This window comes from Leuciscus leuciscus, assembly GCF_965113295.1.
Source record: "Leuciscus leuciscus genome assembly, chromosome: 18".
NCBI lineage: Eukaryota > Metazoa > Chordata > Actinopteri > Cypriniformes > Leuciscidae > Leuciscus > Leuciscus leuciscus.
Window position 1 is genome coordinate 20753583 of NC_138742.1, and position 16979 is coordinate 20770561.

The 16979-nt window shown below is 35.5% G+C and overlaps 1 protein-coding gene across 1 annotated transcript in view; it reads right to left on the bottom strand.

Annotated features, from left to right (window-relative positions):
• Positions 1-16604, bottom strand: part of ntsr1 (neurotensin receptor 1 (high affinity)) — a 38574-nt gene extending 21970 nt beyond the window's left edge. The window contains exons 1-2 of the mRNA XM_082144360.1: positions 15803-16604; positions 160-361 (exon numbers count right to left, since the gene is read on the bottom strand). Coding sequence (XP_082000486.1) covers positions 160-361; positions 15803-16471 — 871 coding nt within the window. The 5' untranslated portion in view covers positions 16472-16604. The remainder of the gene's footprint in view (positions 1-159; positions 362-15802) is intronic.
• Positions 16605-16979: the final 375 nt, after the last annotated feature.

Sequence of the window (16979 nt, forward strand, 5' to 3'; positions counted from 1 at the left end):
AATTGTGACAGTACCACTGTTGGAAGTCCACCACCTCAAAAGTTTATCTTATTGAATATATTCAGTGTTTGACTCCTGTATACAACTGACTGTATGCATACATTGTAAATTAATTTATAATATTATATTGTACACTTGAAAAAACATAAAGGTACTCACGTAGCACCATGACTCCATGGCGCATTGATTGGGCACGGTTGGGTTCAACAGCGACACTAAGCATGGTAGCGTTGCCTCCGATGATACAGATGCGATTGTCTTGGGCAGACTCCCGAAACATGCGCAGCAGCTGACTGGCTATGACTCCATTTAATGCGGAGATCAGTGCCATGGGAACCACAAAGGACAGGAAGGCATTGACCTTGAGGAGTTATAGGGAACAAAGGAAAAAGACGGAATAAGTAGGCAAGTGGCTTTGACTTTTATGATGCTTTTTTGTTTGAAGCAATGTCTTTTTTTAAATTATTTTTATGGTATGCCTTTTGTTTAGACTTGTGTAGACCCTGAAGAACTGCACAATTCTATCTCAATTTGACAAGACCGGCTAGGGAAATGTGTATGATAAAAGCCAGGGAGTCAGTTGGATCGAATTTAAATTTTATCCAAATTTTTATCCAAAGCAGGACTGCAATTATTTCACACATTCAAGGTATTCAGTACATTTTATAATTTCCTGGGAGTCGAACCCAAGTATGTCGAATAGGCCTAATGTTTTTTTCTTTTTTCTTTTTTCTTTTTTTCTAATCAGTTATGTGTGCACAGCGTCATCATTTTTTTACATTTATTCTTCCACCTGGATAAGAAGGTTCTCTTGATACCTCTTAATAAACTCACCCCAAAATGCACACACACACACATATGTTTGTTCACCTATCATTATGAGGACATTCCATATAGGCTTAATGGTTACTGTAAAAACTGTATATTCTTTCCCCTTACACTAAACCAAGCCCTAAAACTACCCATCACAGGAACCTTTCTGCATTTTTTAATTTTTTATAAAAATAGTTTAGTATGTTTTAATTAGTATGCCATTTTAATTACAAGGATTCAGGAAATGTCCCAATAAATCACATTTACGTTGTAATACCAGTGTAATACCTATGTCATTATACATATTTGTTTCCTAATAAATCATATAAACAAGCACAAACACACACAGAGACACACAGACACGCACAATTATTACTGCAAGGTATGCAGGGCTCTTTTCTTGAACTGGTCACATTCCTAGATCTGTCATTAAACTGGTCTTTTGTTCCTTTCCTTTTTTCCTTTTTTTTCTTTTCTTTTTTTTTCTTTTTTTTTTTGCTGTTGCCAAAGCAAGTTAATCTCATGTGATCTGACAATCTGCACTGCATGGAAAAAAACTGAGATTAAGCCAAGACTATTGAAATACTCCTCAGCACTAATTTAGAAGAACATAGTGTTGGTTTAAGCAGTCATGATAAATTGGTGTTGAACAGATGACTGGAGTTTAAGAGTCCAGCACTGTTCCTTCCAGACTGAGAAACATAAAAGAGATCAGAAGGAACATATCAAAAAACCACTGAAGGGAAAGAAGATGTGAATATTTTGAGTATTTTAATGAGGAAGGTCAGAGATGTTAAAACTGACCATGGGGGAACATTTTTTATTTTTTGGCTTATTACTGCAAGGTTGAACCAGAGCTATTAATTAATTAGGACTAAAGCAAACACTTTTTTTTTTATTTTATTTTTTTTACATTACTTAAGGAATTTGAAATAAAAATAGTGAGTATGTGTTTGTGGTACAGCCGCGGATCAGTTACACACTGCAAACGCAGCATATGTGAAAGCACTATAGCGCGTGCTGCTCCTGCACCGCATACGCACTGCATTACTTTAGGAGTTCACTGGTAAGACAATTTGGGTGCTAACATAGCTGTATGTTGCAAACAAACAGAATATTATATTATAATGATATATATTATAATTTTTTTTGCACCTGCCTGCATACCTGCCTAAGCATGACTGGTTACAGATTTAGTTCCACTCACTTGAAAGTGCCATGAAAAGTGGACTTTATTTGGTCATAATTAATATTAGGTCTGGTTTCTATGTTGTTCGCATGGTTTCTATGTTGTGACATGAAAGCCAAGTATGGTAACCCATACTTGGAATTTGTCAGTCGTGGGTATTGAGGGTGGAAGAGGTTGCTGTTAGTTCACTCCCCCCACATTTTCCTGCCGATATTGAGAATTGAACCCGCAACCTTCGAGTTAAGTCTGACTTTAACCATTAGGCCACGACTGCCCCACAGAGGATGGGAATATCTTGTCTTTAATGAGGAAAGTCAGAAATGTTAAAACTGTGTTAAAGCGTACAAGATGAGACCAGTATAATGCCATTATCATGAAAATTGATAACATAACAGTTTAGACACATACAGTTCAATATATCCAAATCACCTTTATTAATTTTAATAAATAAACAAGTTATGTCCACATCCAAATATGCCTACTATATATAGTAGACGAAAAGCAGTACATGAAGAGTATGTCTGATTCATATGCTGCATCCTTACCTTTTTATATAAGCATTTTTAAGTTGTGTGGCTTTAAGAACCTTAATGGGATAATTATTTATGTATTATGTAACTGCAGGCTGTCTTACTAATCATGTTTGTAAGATCAGTACTCCCACTGAGCAAAAATGAGAATGCAGAGAAGAATCCTTTGTGTGTTTATGAAGACACACGAACAGAAGCAAAAGTAAGATTTTGGTTTGCATTATGTTAATAACCTATGGGTACATTGGCAAACAAATGTCATTTCTTTAGGGATTCTTTGGCTGAGTTCAGTAAGATGCAAAGGCCAGACCCAGCATAATTGATCAAGTCAATGTATCTATTATTCGGTCATGGCAACAGTCACAAAAATGTCATTCTTTTATATGTATTGATTTCCCAGGCATCATAGATGGAATGTTATGCTGTGATTGCACAGACACATTATTTTAAACTCCCCTGTAAAGACCCTATCTCCATGGAAACCACAGAGGCTATTTCAAAGTTTTCAACCACCTTATAAAATGACCAAAAGGGTTTTTGGAGACAGTTCAAATTTATCTGAATGACAGAGTTTGTATAACGGAGTAACACTTATAATATAGTATAATGGCAGTGATCTGCCGGCGACTTGATTTCGCCCTGCAGCTCAGGCTGGAAACCTGTACATTTATCTCTGCTGCTTCCTTTACAAATTTGCGGGAACCAATCACAAACTGGCTTATCCACCTGGCGAGCTATTGGCAGGTTTAATCCAATCCAATTCCAGAACCGTTACGGCTCTGTCCAATTCCTTTTAACCTCTCGATGATGCTCAATGGCTTCTTTTTAACAAACAAATCGCTCGAGTGGGTGTGACTACCACTGACTTTCATGTTGTTGTTTTTTTGGTGCAAAACCTGCAAAAATTGCTCGATTCCATTGTTGCTTCTGCAAACCGCTGATCAACACGTTTGGTTACACATTTCCTGCCTGCAGTTTTCGTGTCGCTCTGCAAAGTACTTCACCCGGATCGTTGGTCTGATTGGTTGAAGGACTATCCAATTGCGTACAGAGTAATTTGAACTATGCCTGATGATCACGCCTCTTGTGCAGTAGAAAATACATAGCAGACTCCCCAGACCAATGTTCAATCTTAAAAGATTGAGCTTGGTCTGGTGATAACCAGACTACATTCCAGTATTACTTCTCCATCAAAGCTTTCTAGCAGGTACATCTCACTTAGGCACAGTGCACATGCACTCACGATAAACAAACAAATCATGTGGCAAATCAAATTCCACTCAAGTGTCTGCTTGTCAAGGAGCCTGTGCTCAGGTTACTGCAGTCCTAGTCCATGCGTGGATTATCTACACCTTGACTGAAGACGCTCACTGTGTTTGTATTTCGTCTGGAAACTGAAGCATTAGAACAGCATGATCATGGCTCAGTCTTAATTTTCCATAAATAACTGTTTCATAAAAACATAATTAGAAAACAAAAATAATTAGGGCTGTAGAACAATAGAAAAAAGAATCAAAGTAATTTCATGAAACCCTGATGAATTAAATAAATTCCAAATTATGGAATTCTACACTTTATGAGAAATACACATTATTGTCCAAACACATTATTGTGGCGAATAAGTAAAGCAGACATAAACACAAAAAGTCAAATTTCTAATTCAGTTTTTTTTTGTTTTTTTTTAGCAAGAGCAAGAGCAAATATATATATATATATATATATATTATTTTATTTCAATGCACTGTAAAGTACTAGGGGAGAATAAATAAGTTTAACGACTTTTTCAAAAGTTTAACGACTTTTCAAAATCCTTGAGGTTTGCTAAAGGGGCGTAGTTTGCAGATCTTCGTAGAATAAGAAAATCCTCCATTATATCCTCCAGGATCCTCCATTATAAATTTATAATGCATTAAAATTGTCCCAAATCCTTGTTAATGTACACAGACTTCATCCTAGTTTGTAAGATTGTAGATGTTACAGTATACTGTACATTTTAATATTAGAAATGGTATTAGTACTAGTTAAATGTTATATATATATATATATATATATTATTTTAATATACTGGCAAACAAATGTAATTTCTTTAGGGATTCTTTGGCTGAGTTCAGTAAGATGCAAAGGCCAGACCCAGCATAGTTGATCAAGTCAATGTATCTATTATTCGGTCATAGCACATTTTAACAGTCACTAGTTGCAACATCTCCAGATACACTTTTATCCCATTACTTTTATTATTTAATGTTTGCAACACAGAAATAGCAAAATAATGTAGGCCTAGTTATAACTGTAGTTGAAAAGACTGTTTGTGAAGCTGTTTCAAATATAAAGCTTACATGAGCGCTGTTCTCTCTGGCTCAGCGGCAGCGTCAAAGCAGGTTTAAATATTCCACTGTAATCGTAATTTTAAAGGTTTAATACACATAGCGGAATCATTGTCATTTAGGAATAAGATCACGTGTGTGTTTGAATTGAGATTGCAAACTTTCAACGATTAACTGTGCATACATACTGTATGTAGGCCAGTCCCGGGCGCACCACAATATTTTTTCTGCACAACAATAACTGAATCTTTGACGACTTAATAAGTGCAATTCACCTTTATTTAAAAAGATGGCAATGTCTAATACACAATGATGAAGTGCTGTTTACTCATAGTTACCGCAGGCAGAAAACAAAAAATTAGGAACTATCATCAGCAAAACTTGAAATTTCAAATGGTGGTTCTGGTGAAGAAGCTATCAGCGATCCAAATATTGATTTTGAAGATGTTGAAAATGCTATTTTCGAGAATATGTTTGAGATTGTGAATATGAGTCAGATACTGAATGTACTGGGAAATGAGCTCTGACGAGGACAGTGATGATTGTATAAAACATCTGTTCATACTGAACCCTTTCAAGCTCCAAAAGGTAACAAAATTTGCTTTATTTTATTCTTCTGTAATTGTTACTCTAATATCAGGAGAGTTTTATATTATCGCAACGTGTTAGATATAATTGATTGGTAAAACATTCATGCATTTAAATGGTCATTTTAAACTTTTTACCACCTATTATTATGGTGGTCATCAGTATATTGCATTTTAAAACATTTATTTTATTGAGCAGGTTAACTTTACTGATATGGTTCTTTGAAAAAAATTGTGAGACCGCAATTTGTGTGAGACACAAGTTTTGAGAGATTATTAGGCAACCATTTACTCAAATTCAGCTAGTCAAACAACATCCACAAAATTACAGCTAATGCAGCTTATCCATTGACTAATACTATATTTTTTCTGAAATGTTTTCCTCCCTTGTTTGTTAGATTAATATTATGATTAATTCATTCAGATTAGTTATTATTCTGTTAGTTTATTGTGTCCAATGTGAGACCACCTGAGCAGAACTCATAATTAAATTCTCTCTTTATTCAGCACAGCACTTTTAAAACATTTAAAAAATGCATTTTGAGGTGCTAAACAGATCAGCTGCCAGTTCATTTTTGTTTTTACCATAAATCGATTTCTAAGCTATACCTCAGTCAACACAGTCTGATCCCAACAGGCGACAACATCAAACTGAAACCCCATGGAAATACAACAGAGATAGAGGAGAGGTTCTTATGAAACGGGTGATAAATAGACTAATGGAGCAACATGCACAGTGGTGTGTGTTAATAAAACACAGTTGTAGCACTGTAATAGGTTGGAGTTCAAATGAGCTCTTTGTGCCTTGTACATTTGTTAAAGTCATGCAATGTTTGATTTAACCAATTAATGACCCTTAGAGGCTCTAATGAAGTAATTAGCTAAATCTTGGGCCAGTGGTGTGTATAGCTGCAACCTGCATGTGTGGTCCTTAAGGGTTATGAGCAATGCTAATTCATATTTGTTCACTTCAGATAGCAGTATGTCCATTTTGTGTGTTAAAGCTGAGGCTGGATTAGTGAGGTTTCTATGGTTACTAACAGCACACTGTTTGCATAAGAGACAAAAGACTACAAATATGCAATGTTCTTCTCATACAGCTTTCCTGTAGCTCAGTGGTAAGAGCATTGCGTTAACAACGCAAGGTTGTGGGTTCGATCCCAGGGGATTGCACATACCTATGTATAAATGTATAGGATAACGCAATGTAAGTCGCTTTGGATAAAAGCGTCTGCCAAATGCATAAATGTAAATGTCATAATCTTAATTCTCTCTCTTCTCAAATACACACTTAATGTCACAAATGAGCCAGTGTTTCTGCATTTAAAATAGGGCGATTTTACATTAAAGTGACTGGAAATATGTTCAACAAGTTTACTGTCTTCTGACATGTTCCTGGTCTTATTGGATTGAACAGTACATTGCTTCAAAGAAAAACTTTGTCTTTGTAATTTTGCATTATAATATAATAACTTCTCTACTCCTCCTCTGAAATGACTTTTTCTGCTGCTGTCATTCAGGCTGTGCCGGCTATTTTTTGTCATCGTTCATGGCATCATATCTTAACAAGAGTTTCAAAATTGTAGCATTTCTCAAGCACACTGCGAATTATTACTTCTGTGAATTATTTGGTTCTTCTTGCTACATCTGGATAGAACAAAGTCAACACAGTTTCCTCAAATTTCTTTAGTGCTGAGCAAAACCAAATGCTGAGCCACATTTTAAACAAGCTTTCATGGCAGGATTAACAATACCAGACTATGTAGTATAGTCAAAAATGTGACTTGCAACACTTTATCTGGTTTATAGAGCAGTACTGTTGCTCTGGGTAATTTTATTTGTGACAAAAATGAGGAGGCATGAAAAAAAAAAACTTTCAGGCCTTTAAAAACATTCAGGACTAGTGCCACCCATGATGTAAGGTAACAAAAAGATTCAACTTGTCAACACTTGTCATCTTATTTACTGTCTGAAAGTTATCATTTCTCTTCTTTTGGCTTCAATTCCATCTCTCCTCCACTCTCCTCCCCAAAATCTTTGCTGAGGTTTCTTTTATCTGCCAGACATCTCTCTGCCTGTCAGTATCTGCTGCCCTGACGTCTGTGAAGGTGTCTTGAGTAAAGAGTTGATTGCTTTGAAGTACTTGAAATGTGTAATTCACACTTTGGATAGGTTGTTGGTCAAAAGTAACAGCATACCTTGCCACTCAAGGCCACTGAGAATGAACTCAAAATGCAACTGACTGACATTTTACATATTCACTGAAAGTATAGTGCATTGTGTCGCTTTCGGTCCCACCACAAATTCACTTACTGTAAACCAAATAAGTTGGCAAAACTCTAAAATAATTTGGTAATCAGTTGTATTATATTTTAAGTTAAGAAATTCAAAGTTAGCAGAACTGGTCGATTTTTTTATTTTGTACTCATACATTTTACTTTCTCTAAACTTGAATTAATTGAGTAAGCTAGTTCATACATTTAGCTTAAAATTATCATGTAATCTAGAAACTTGGCAAGCTTTAACTAGCTAATTGGTAACACAATGCTTTGGTAGCATTAGCAATTACTGAATGAGTAGACATTATATCTGTTCTCAAACTAAGCTCATGCTCACTCGTCACTATGATGCTAAAAAAACACTACTAAATCCCTCACTTAACATTAATCTTGCTCAAACACATAATGTCATAATTAAACACTTAATTTTTGAATTTACTCTCCCTTTCAAGTGTCATGGCAAAGCATGCTGGGATATATAAATCCCAGTTCAGTTTCAGTTAAATTTAAGTTTGTCTGAATTAAAAGAAACAATTTCATAAAACTCAAAACAATTAAATAATTCAAATTACTTAAAATGTGTCAATTTTGTGAAATCAAAAGAAAAAGAAAGTTCAAATACCCATAAAAGTTAATTTGATTGAACTAATTTCTTTAATTTTAGTTTACTCAAACCAATACATTATTCTTTTAAATTTGAGCATTAGGGTTTACAGCTCTCAAGCACACAGGCTGCTAAACTCATTTGCTGTGCTTTCCACCCTGGCAGATCTATATGAGGGAGGGACACAGATGCTTCACAACATGTAATTATACTGTAGCTTCATGAATGAACTGTTGGGCAGAGGAAACCGTTATTTACAAAGTGTATTTGTCCTGACCTACACTTGCCTGGAAAGCAAAATCCAAAAAAAAATAAAAATGCACCAAAGGCCCCATCTTACACAACAGCAGCAGATATACCCGTCAGTACACTGTGAACAGAGACATCACGTCATCTCTATCTTTGCTGATTCCAGAGCTCACTGACATGTGTCATCTTACATTTATTTCCGGTTGTGCTTAAGCGCAAATATATATTTTTTTTGTGGGCAGCCTGGGCTAGTTTTGATGATTTTTGTTGAGACAGTTGTATCAGACAATTGCATTCATTATTTGTCTCAAATAAATAATATTTAAATAACGTTAAATATTTTACAGAGGCTTTCTTACAACTGAGCAAGATAAAGGGAACAGTCCAAGGGTTTCTGCTGAAAAATCCAGCGTCCAGGTATATGTTTGAGAACAGCATGTTGGTCCACCAGCTATACCAGCACTATAGTATAAACAAGCCTGGACCAACATGCAGGTTTATGATGTATATTTCAGCAGGGCTGCAAGAAAAAAAAGATTTTATTTTAATAACACTACATTTGTTTTTTTATTTCTTACTGTTAAACACTAGGGCTCTCAATAGAATAATGACCTCTGGCCAGCATTTAGAAAGCAGAACTAAATAATACAATAATATTTAAAGTCAGTAAATGTTTTAAAACTGATTATATTAAACATATTTAATTAATATGTTAAGTTAATGCATTGACTGACAGACCTAAAATAATAACTAATAATACTAATACTAATAACTTCCGGTCAAAAGTTTGGAATCTGTAAGGTTTTTGAAAGTCCCTTTTGCTCACAAAGCCTGCACTTTAATTGATCAAAAAATACAATTAAAAATCATATTTTTTTCAGCATCATTACTCCAGTCTTCAGTGTCACATGATCCTTCAGAAATCATTCTAACATGCTGATTTGTTGCTCAAGAAACATTTCTTATTATAATCAAAAATGTAAAACTACTTAATATTTTTGTGAAAACTGTGATCATTTTTTTCCTTATTTTTTACAATAAATTTGTTTGCGAAAAGTGTTTCAGCAGAGCACAGCTAAGTATTATCTATCAAATTTCATCTCCCTCTCAGAAGTTAACATTTATTTTTATCTGTCTTTCAGCATTTTTTGTTGTTGTTGTTGTTGTTGAATCCAGAAAGCTGTGCTTAATGAATGGTTTTGTACTGTTGAAAGAAAGGGTGCAATGTCAGAACATGAAAATTTGGACTCAGCAGTCCATCTCTCCTCTTTTGTTATGGCTAGAAGATCTCTAAACACCTGCCAGAACAAAGTGCCAGTCCAATATCAACAGAAGCGGATGAACCATTAGAAAGGCACCATGCTCGTATTCAAGAAACCATTACTGAACCGAAAGATGCGGTAACATACATATTTATGTCAGTTTACACTTTATGTGGCAAGGTTATATCACATCACAAAAAGCAATAAAAGACCATTTATGTTTTCTTTCTGCAATAATTTTGTGTCCCACAGAGCACTAGTGGACTGGATTGTATTTCATACTGTGAAACCTTCTGTTTTTGAAAGAGGACATCTAGGGGTTTTCTGTGGTAACCAATTTGCCAAGACTGAAACATGATAAACCATTTGTCCAGTAGCAATAAGCTGATATTGCAACTATCATTCTTTTGACTGGAATATCTCAGGATGATACACGCATTCAGCACAGACTGATGGAATTTGTCAGAACCAATTAATCACGTATTCATACTCTCTTTATTCTCTCTCTCCAGTTTTTCTGCAGCTTTGCCTCTGTTTCGGTGTGCATTCATATTCTCCTTTTCTCTCTCTTTTTGCCGTCTGATTCAGATTGTGACTCACTGACTGTTTCCGCCGTTCTATGAGTTCCAATTATCCACGGGCATTTCAAGCACTGAATGCTGTAATATTACGCCATTTAAAATTAAGGATCATTTTAATACATTATTTTGCCTTTTATGCTACTAAAAGGCAAACTCTGTTGTTGTTGTTGTTGTTGTTGTTTTCAAATGTAGAAAGATGGAAAGCTGAGTGTTACAAGCAGGAGACCTCCTGTCCTTGTAAATGGATTGTGTTCCAAACTAAATTAGATTCACTGTGTAATAGAAAAAAATAAGGCAGGCACAAGGTTAAGGTCTACAAGAACAATTTCCCAAGAATCAAAGCATAATGTCTCCATTTCCAGGCAATTAGGATTTACTTTAGGGAACGGTAGAGAGCATTCTATGTTCGTAAGATAGCAAATCCTTATTTTGAAGCAAATCTTGGCACTTGTTACTTAAACTAATGTACAGAAAATCCCTTAAGAGTCATATTGGTTGAAGGCTTGTATTTTCAAGAAACTGAGTAATTAAATTCATTAGAATCACTGATTTATTTTGACTTTCATGACCATCAGTGCTCACAACAGAAGCAATTCGGACCCTGCTGCTTCTCATTTTAATGTGTTTGACTAATGAAGACATCAACATTTAATTTGCAATTCCAACAGAATCAAAGGGGCATAATACATATTCATTAATTTACCCACTGCTCTTGTGGTTTAGAATAAAATACACAGCAAAATGTTTTCAATTCAACTGAATTAATCCACCGCATTAGTTTAAACCATTAGTTTAGGATCAGATCCTTATTTACACAGAAATAGCTCCTTAAGGTAAAATTAGCGTATTTTAAAAGTGTGCTTGGTAAGTTTTTGTTGTTTGCCTGTTTTTGTTTTATTTTTCCAGTGGTTTTGGACTTCAGGACTGTTTGTTTAGACATTTTTATTTTTCCACTCATTCTGTTTGGACTGTTGATAGTGAATCAACATGTTTGGACTTGCTGACATTTTTTTTTCAACTTGGGAGTCAAATTTTACGTTTGACTGCTTGTTTGAACATTTTATTTTCATCTCGCACACATTCGATTTGAAGTGTCTGGCACTGTTGTATGGAGGCAGAATAATCTCAATTATAATTCACGCAAAAAACATGATTCACACATGCCTAGACAATTTCACATGCATGAAACCGAATTCACGTACACACACAAAAAAAATACATTTCACAAATGCAAAACCCAATTCGTAGATATTCAATTGTGCACAAAAAATTTACGAGTTTATCCTTGAATGTGCAAATCGTCATTCGTTTGGATTTGTGTATGTGTGTTTTTGAGACTTTCCGGGCAGCGCTCTCATCCTACACAGATGAGTCGTACTCTTTAGCCAATCAGATTTAAGCTTATCAATCGACCAATCAGTATCACGTGTGGGCGAGCCTACCTGCATATCAGTTACATATCAGCTTTCAACCAGTTCATGGCTGAGCAGAGGTGTGTGCAGTTGAACGGTTAATGTATGTGTTTACTGAAGAAGTTCGAAGCAGTAGTTTATGAACTATTAACTGATGCAAGTAAGTGCTGTGGTAATCAGATGTCCCATATAGTGTCAAAAATGAAGAAGAATGTTTTGTTGTATTTTAGCTGCAGGTAGGCTACAGACAGCTCTCACAGCTACAACAATCACGCTAATGATTGCAAAACAATCATCTGTGGTCAATACCCACCCTAGCTCTCTTAGCACTGGCCTTTAAAGATTGTTCTTTAAATAGTGAATAGACCTATTTTAATGAGCACCCATTGTTTATTTGCCATTTGTGCAATTTGTGTTTGTTGTTAAATTATTAAACACTTATACTCACCTTTACTATACTCACCAGTAAATACTCACCTTTGGCATGACATCTGGATAGCAGTCACAAACATTTTAATTCATGTTGTTTCTTTTTTCTCTTTTATACTTAATTTTTTGGTATTGTCTTATTTGGTAACACTTTACAATAACGTTTCATTAGTTAATATTAACTAATAATGAACTGCACGTATACCGTTTTGTTAATGTTAATTTCAACATTCATTAAAATCTTGTTAACATTAGTTAATGCACTGTGAACTAACAATGAACAGCTGTATTTTTTACTTAAAAGACGTTAAAAGATTAACAAACACAGCAACAAATGTATTGCTCATGGTTAGTTAATACATTAACTAATGTTAAATAATGAACCTTATTGTAAAGTGTTACCAATATATTCAACATTCATTTCCTTATGTTTTGTGCTGTATTGTCATTTTAGTGTCACAGGACAATGTTGTAAAGCATTAATTTTACTTCGCCTAGTAAAATAGGCAAATCTAACACAATGCCTTGCTAACACAATGCTAAATCATAAATCAGATGTATGCACAATAACATTACGATGTCCAGCAATCGATTTAAATGGTACATTGGGTTTAATTGTCATTTAATGAGGTCCGACTACATTAAGTGTGTATTTAAATGGTCCAGTGGCAGTACTTTTGCCAAGCGTGTCAGAGGTTCTGGGTTCTAATCCGCACTCGTCTAGGTTTTTTTTTCTCATCAAAACCGATTATGTTTAGCAGTGGTTGTATATCAAGCAGGGACACGTTTGTGTGCATTTTGTTTTGTAATTTCACCGGATCGAATAGAGAGTCTCCACAACGGATTGAAGCGCGCAAGAGAACACAGTATCTGCGCCACTGATCGCAGCAGCAACGAGCACTTTAATCACTTGATTTCAAAAACAACACATTTCAGCGCTAGATCACCTCTTATTTAACAAACGAACTAAATGAATGCCCTGCTAGTTAACTGGAGATGTTTTATTTATTTGTATTGGTACATTCGAGCCGCGAGATGTTTCAAAAGTGGTGGGGACAATATCGACCTTAGCAAAAAGTGGTGGGGACATGGACCTGCCCCACCCGCAAATTACGCCTATGGGTGGACAGGACATGAAAATCCATCAATACTAAAAATAAATGTTTATCTTCACATGTGGACTAAACAGCAGTTAATAAACTATTGCTTCAACTGATCTCAAACTTCTTTAACTTCAATAAACACACAGAAATGAACCGATCAACTGCACATACCTCTGCTCAGCCATGAACTGGTCGAAAGCTGTAACATGCAGGTAGGCCCGCCCTCACGTGATACTGATTGGTCGATTGATAAGCTTAAATCTGATTGGCTAAAGAGTACGACTCATCTGTGTAGAAGGAGAGCGCTGCCAGGAAAGTCTCAAAAACACACACACACACACAAATCCAAACGAATGACGATTTGCACATTCACATTCAAGGATAAACTCGTACATTTTTTTGTGCACCGTTGTATATCAACGAATTGTGTTTTGCATTTGTGAAATGTATTTTATTCATATATAATTTTATTTTGCGGATGTGAATTGCTTTTTGTGAATATGTTTTTTGTGTGTGTGTATGTGAATTAGGTTTTATGCATGTGAAATTGTCTACGCATGTGTGAATCATGTTTTTTGCGTGAATTATAATTAAGACTATTCTGCCATCATTTTAGGCAATGCTGTTTACTCAGGTATGGTTGTTGTGTTGTGTCTGTATGCAAATTGTGTTTTGTTTTGTTTAGTTGCTTGTTTTGTTTAGATGGGTTTTTTTGTGCTTTGTTAACCCTTTGGGTTACACTTTATTTAGACAATCCACTTTAGACATTCTACTGCCTATAAGTAACTGTGCAACTACATGTCAGCTAACTCTCATTAGAGTATTAGTAGACTGTCAGGTTAGTGTTAATATAGGTTGTTAGGGTTCATGTTAGTAGAATAAGTTGACATGTAGTCAGAGGTGGACAGTAACAAAGTACATTTACATGAGTACTGTACTTAAGTACACTTTTTGAGTACTTTACATGGGTATTAGTTTTTCTGGAAACTTTTTACTTTAACTTCACTACATTTGAAAGACAAATATCATACTTTTTACTTCACTACATTTCATTTAAGGTCCTTGAGTAGAAAGTAGTAACGTCAGTTAGGGGATGATATTGGTTGCAGGGGTTGCATTTTGGTTGGAAATGAAAGTCAGTTGACGTCAGAACCCGATGTCGGGATGACATCAACAACCAGTTAGTTAACAGGTAGTTAGTTAACAAAGTTACCTAAAGTTAGGAGAATGTCTAAAGTGGACTTTCGAAATAAAGTTATATAATGCTTTGTAAATTATATAATTAATTTATATAAATTACCTTGATACCTGTCTGGAAGTGTGTTTCCACCATAGAATAAAAAAATAAAAAAAGGAAATTGCTATTTATCTCACAATTCTGACTTTTTTCTCGCAATTGCAAATTTACATCTCGCAATTCAGAATTTTTTTCTCAGAATTACGTTATATAAACTCGCAATTGCAGGTTCTAAATTCAGAATTGCGTGATATAAACTTGCAATTACGAGTTACTTTTTTTCCCTCAGAATTGTGAGAAGTCGCAATTACCTTTTTATTTTTGTATTCTGTGGCAGAAAGCAATATATAAAGTAAAAGTTATTATTATTATTATCATCATCATCATCCTTTTTTTTTAGTAGCTGTGATGCTGCTGGCCACATGATCTTGATAGGATAGGAACTGATAGGAATAAAGTCTTCATCTCACGTGAGCCTATTGCTTATCAAAAGTTCTGAGTATTTTTTATTTTATTAAAACACACACTTTTTACAATGTTGAACTGCCAGTTAAATTAGCCTAATATTTCTAGAGGAAATTCATGTTGGATATTGAACATTTTCGTTTAAAGTGGACCATGATAAAAAAAATAAAAAAACATGCTTTGTGCAGTTAATTGCATTGATACCTGTTTGAAAGCATTATATAAAGTAAAAGCTACTATAGTTATCATCATTACTATTTTTATTAGTAGTCGGTGATGCTGCTGATCACGTGATCTTGCCCACGAGGGAGCGACCCTCTCCATAAAGAATAAAACAAGATTTTTATAATTTTTTGGGAAAACTGATATATGAATATCAATTATCTGTTATCAGTTATCAGATATCTTTCTCTCGTGTGGAACAGCATTATTTATCAAAAGTTCTGAGTATTTTTTTTATATTTTTTTTTAGCAAAAAAGAAAAGAAAAACTAAGCCCACAATAGGCTATTTACAATGTTGAAATTCGTGTTAGATGTTGACCATTTTCCTTTAAAAATGATTAGGTATTAACCAGCGACGCTACGCAACAGGTTGTTCCTTATGATAAGACACTTTTGGTTGTAGTAGCTATTATAATAAAATAAAAAATCCAACGCAATACAAACTATAACCAAATCAATACAGAAATATATGGAAATAATCCACTCGTTGCAAGCAAGGAGCTGTGCGCGCTCACCTGTAGAACGGTTTTAGCAGTTATCGGGGACACGATTGTGGTGCATATAAATTCATCATGCGCCAGTCGCTGTCCCATGGTGAAAAGCATCGGAGTAGCCAGGAGAAAAGAGGCGATCCACATGGCGCTGATGAGTTTCTTGGTGCGGCTCCGCGACATGATGCTCTTCGCCTTGAACGGGTGGCAGATGGCCATGAAGCGCTCCACGCTCAGGCTGGCGATATTGAACGCCGTCGCATACGAGCAGCCGTCCCGCAGAAAGTAGTACCCTTTACAAACAGCCTCCCCAAAAGCCCACGGGTGATGAACCCAGATGAAGTTGTATAACTCGATGGGCATGCAGAGGATCAAGATGAGCAGGTCGGATATGGCCAGACTCGCCAGGTGATAGTGCACCGTACTCTGGAGGTTTTGGAGAGATTTTTTCGTGAGAAGTGTGTACAGGGTGATCGAGTTCCCCAAACACCCGATTACAAACAATAGCACATAAATCACAGTGACGAAAACTTTAGAATAGATGTCTGTATTCACGTCCAAATCATCTTCGGAGACGTGCTCCGTTTCATTGTCCAGAAATGGCTGAGAATGGTTCGCCGAAGAGAGAAGTTTCTGTGTTAAGATGCGCAAGTCTATGAAGTTGCGCCCTGGTAGCGTAGTATTAACCTCCATGGTATTCGTTAAATATCAACACATAATAAAAACGAGTGCCAAATTAATAGCGCGCTCCTTGCAAAGTGTTTCACATTTGTACACTTGAGGAGCTATGCGTAAAGCAGGTGAAATACTGGCCACTGCTCTAAACTTACTCTCACAGGTCTGTGAAAGCGAGACGACCAGACGCCTTTATATGATGAGGAGGCGTAGACGCAAACCTTGAGCAATGACGCAGTGCCATTTAACGATTGGTGTATTTCTATTGTGAGGCTGAGCTACCTTGAACACATTTATTGAGTCTCAGTTCTGACTGCTTTATTGAAATGGACTGAATTTAAGCATAAACCAACTGGTTTTAAAATACATTGGATGCTGATTTTACATTTTCCTTGGCTACAGTGTAAAATATTATAATGATTATTTTCTAGCATTTTTGTTTCCATTTTTCCATCCAATTTGTTTCTATCATTTCTACTCCACTTTATGAATTTTCAGTGTTTTCTTAAGTTGTAACGGAATTATA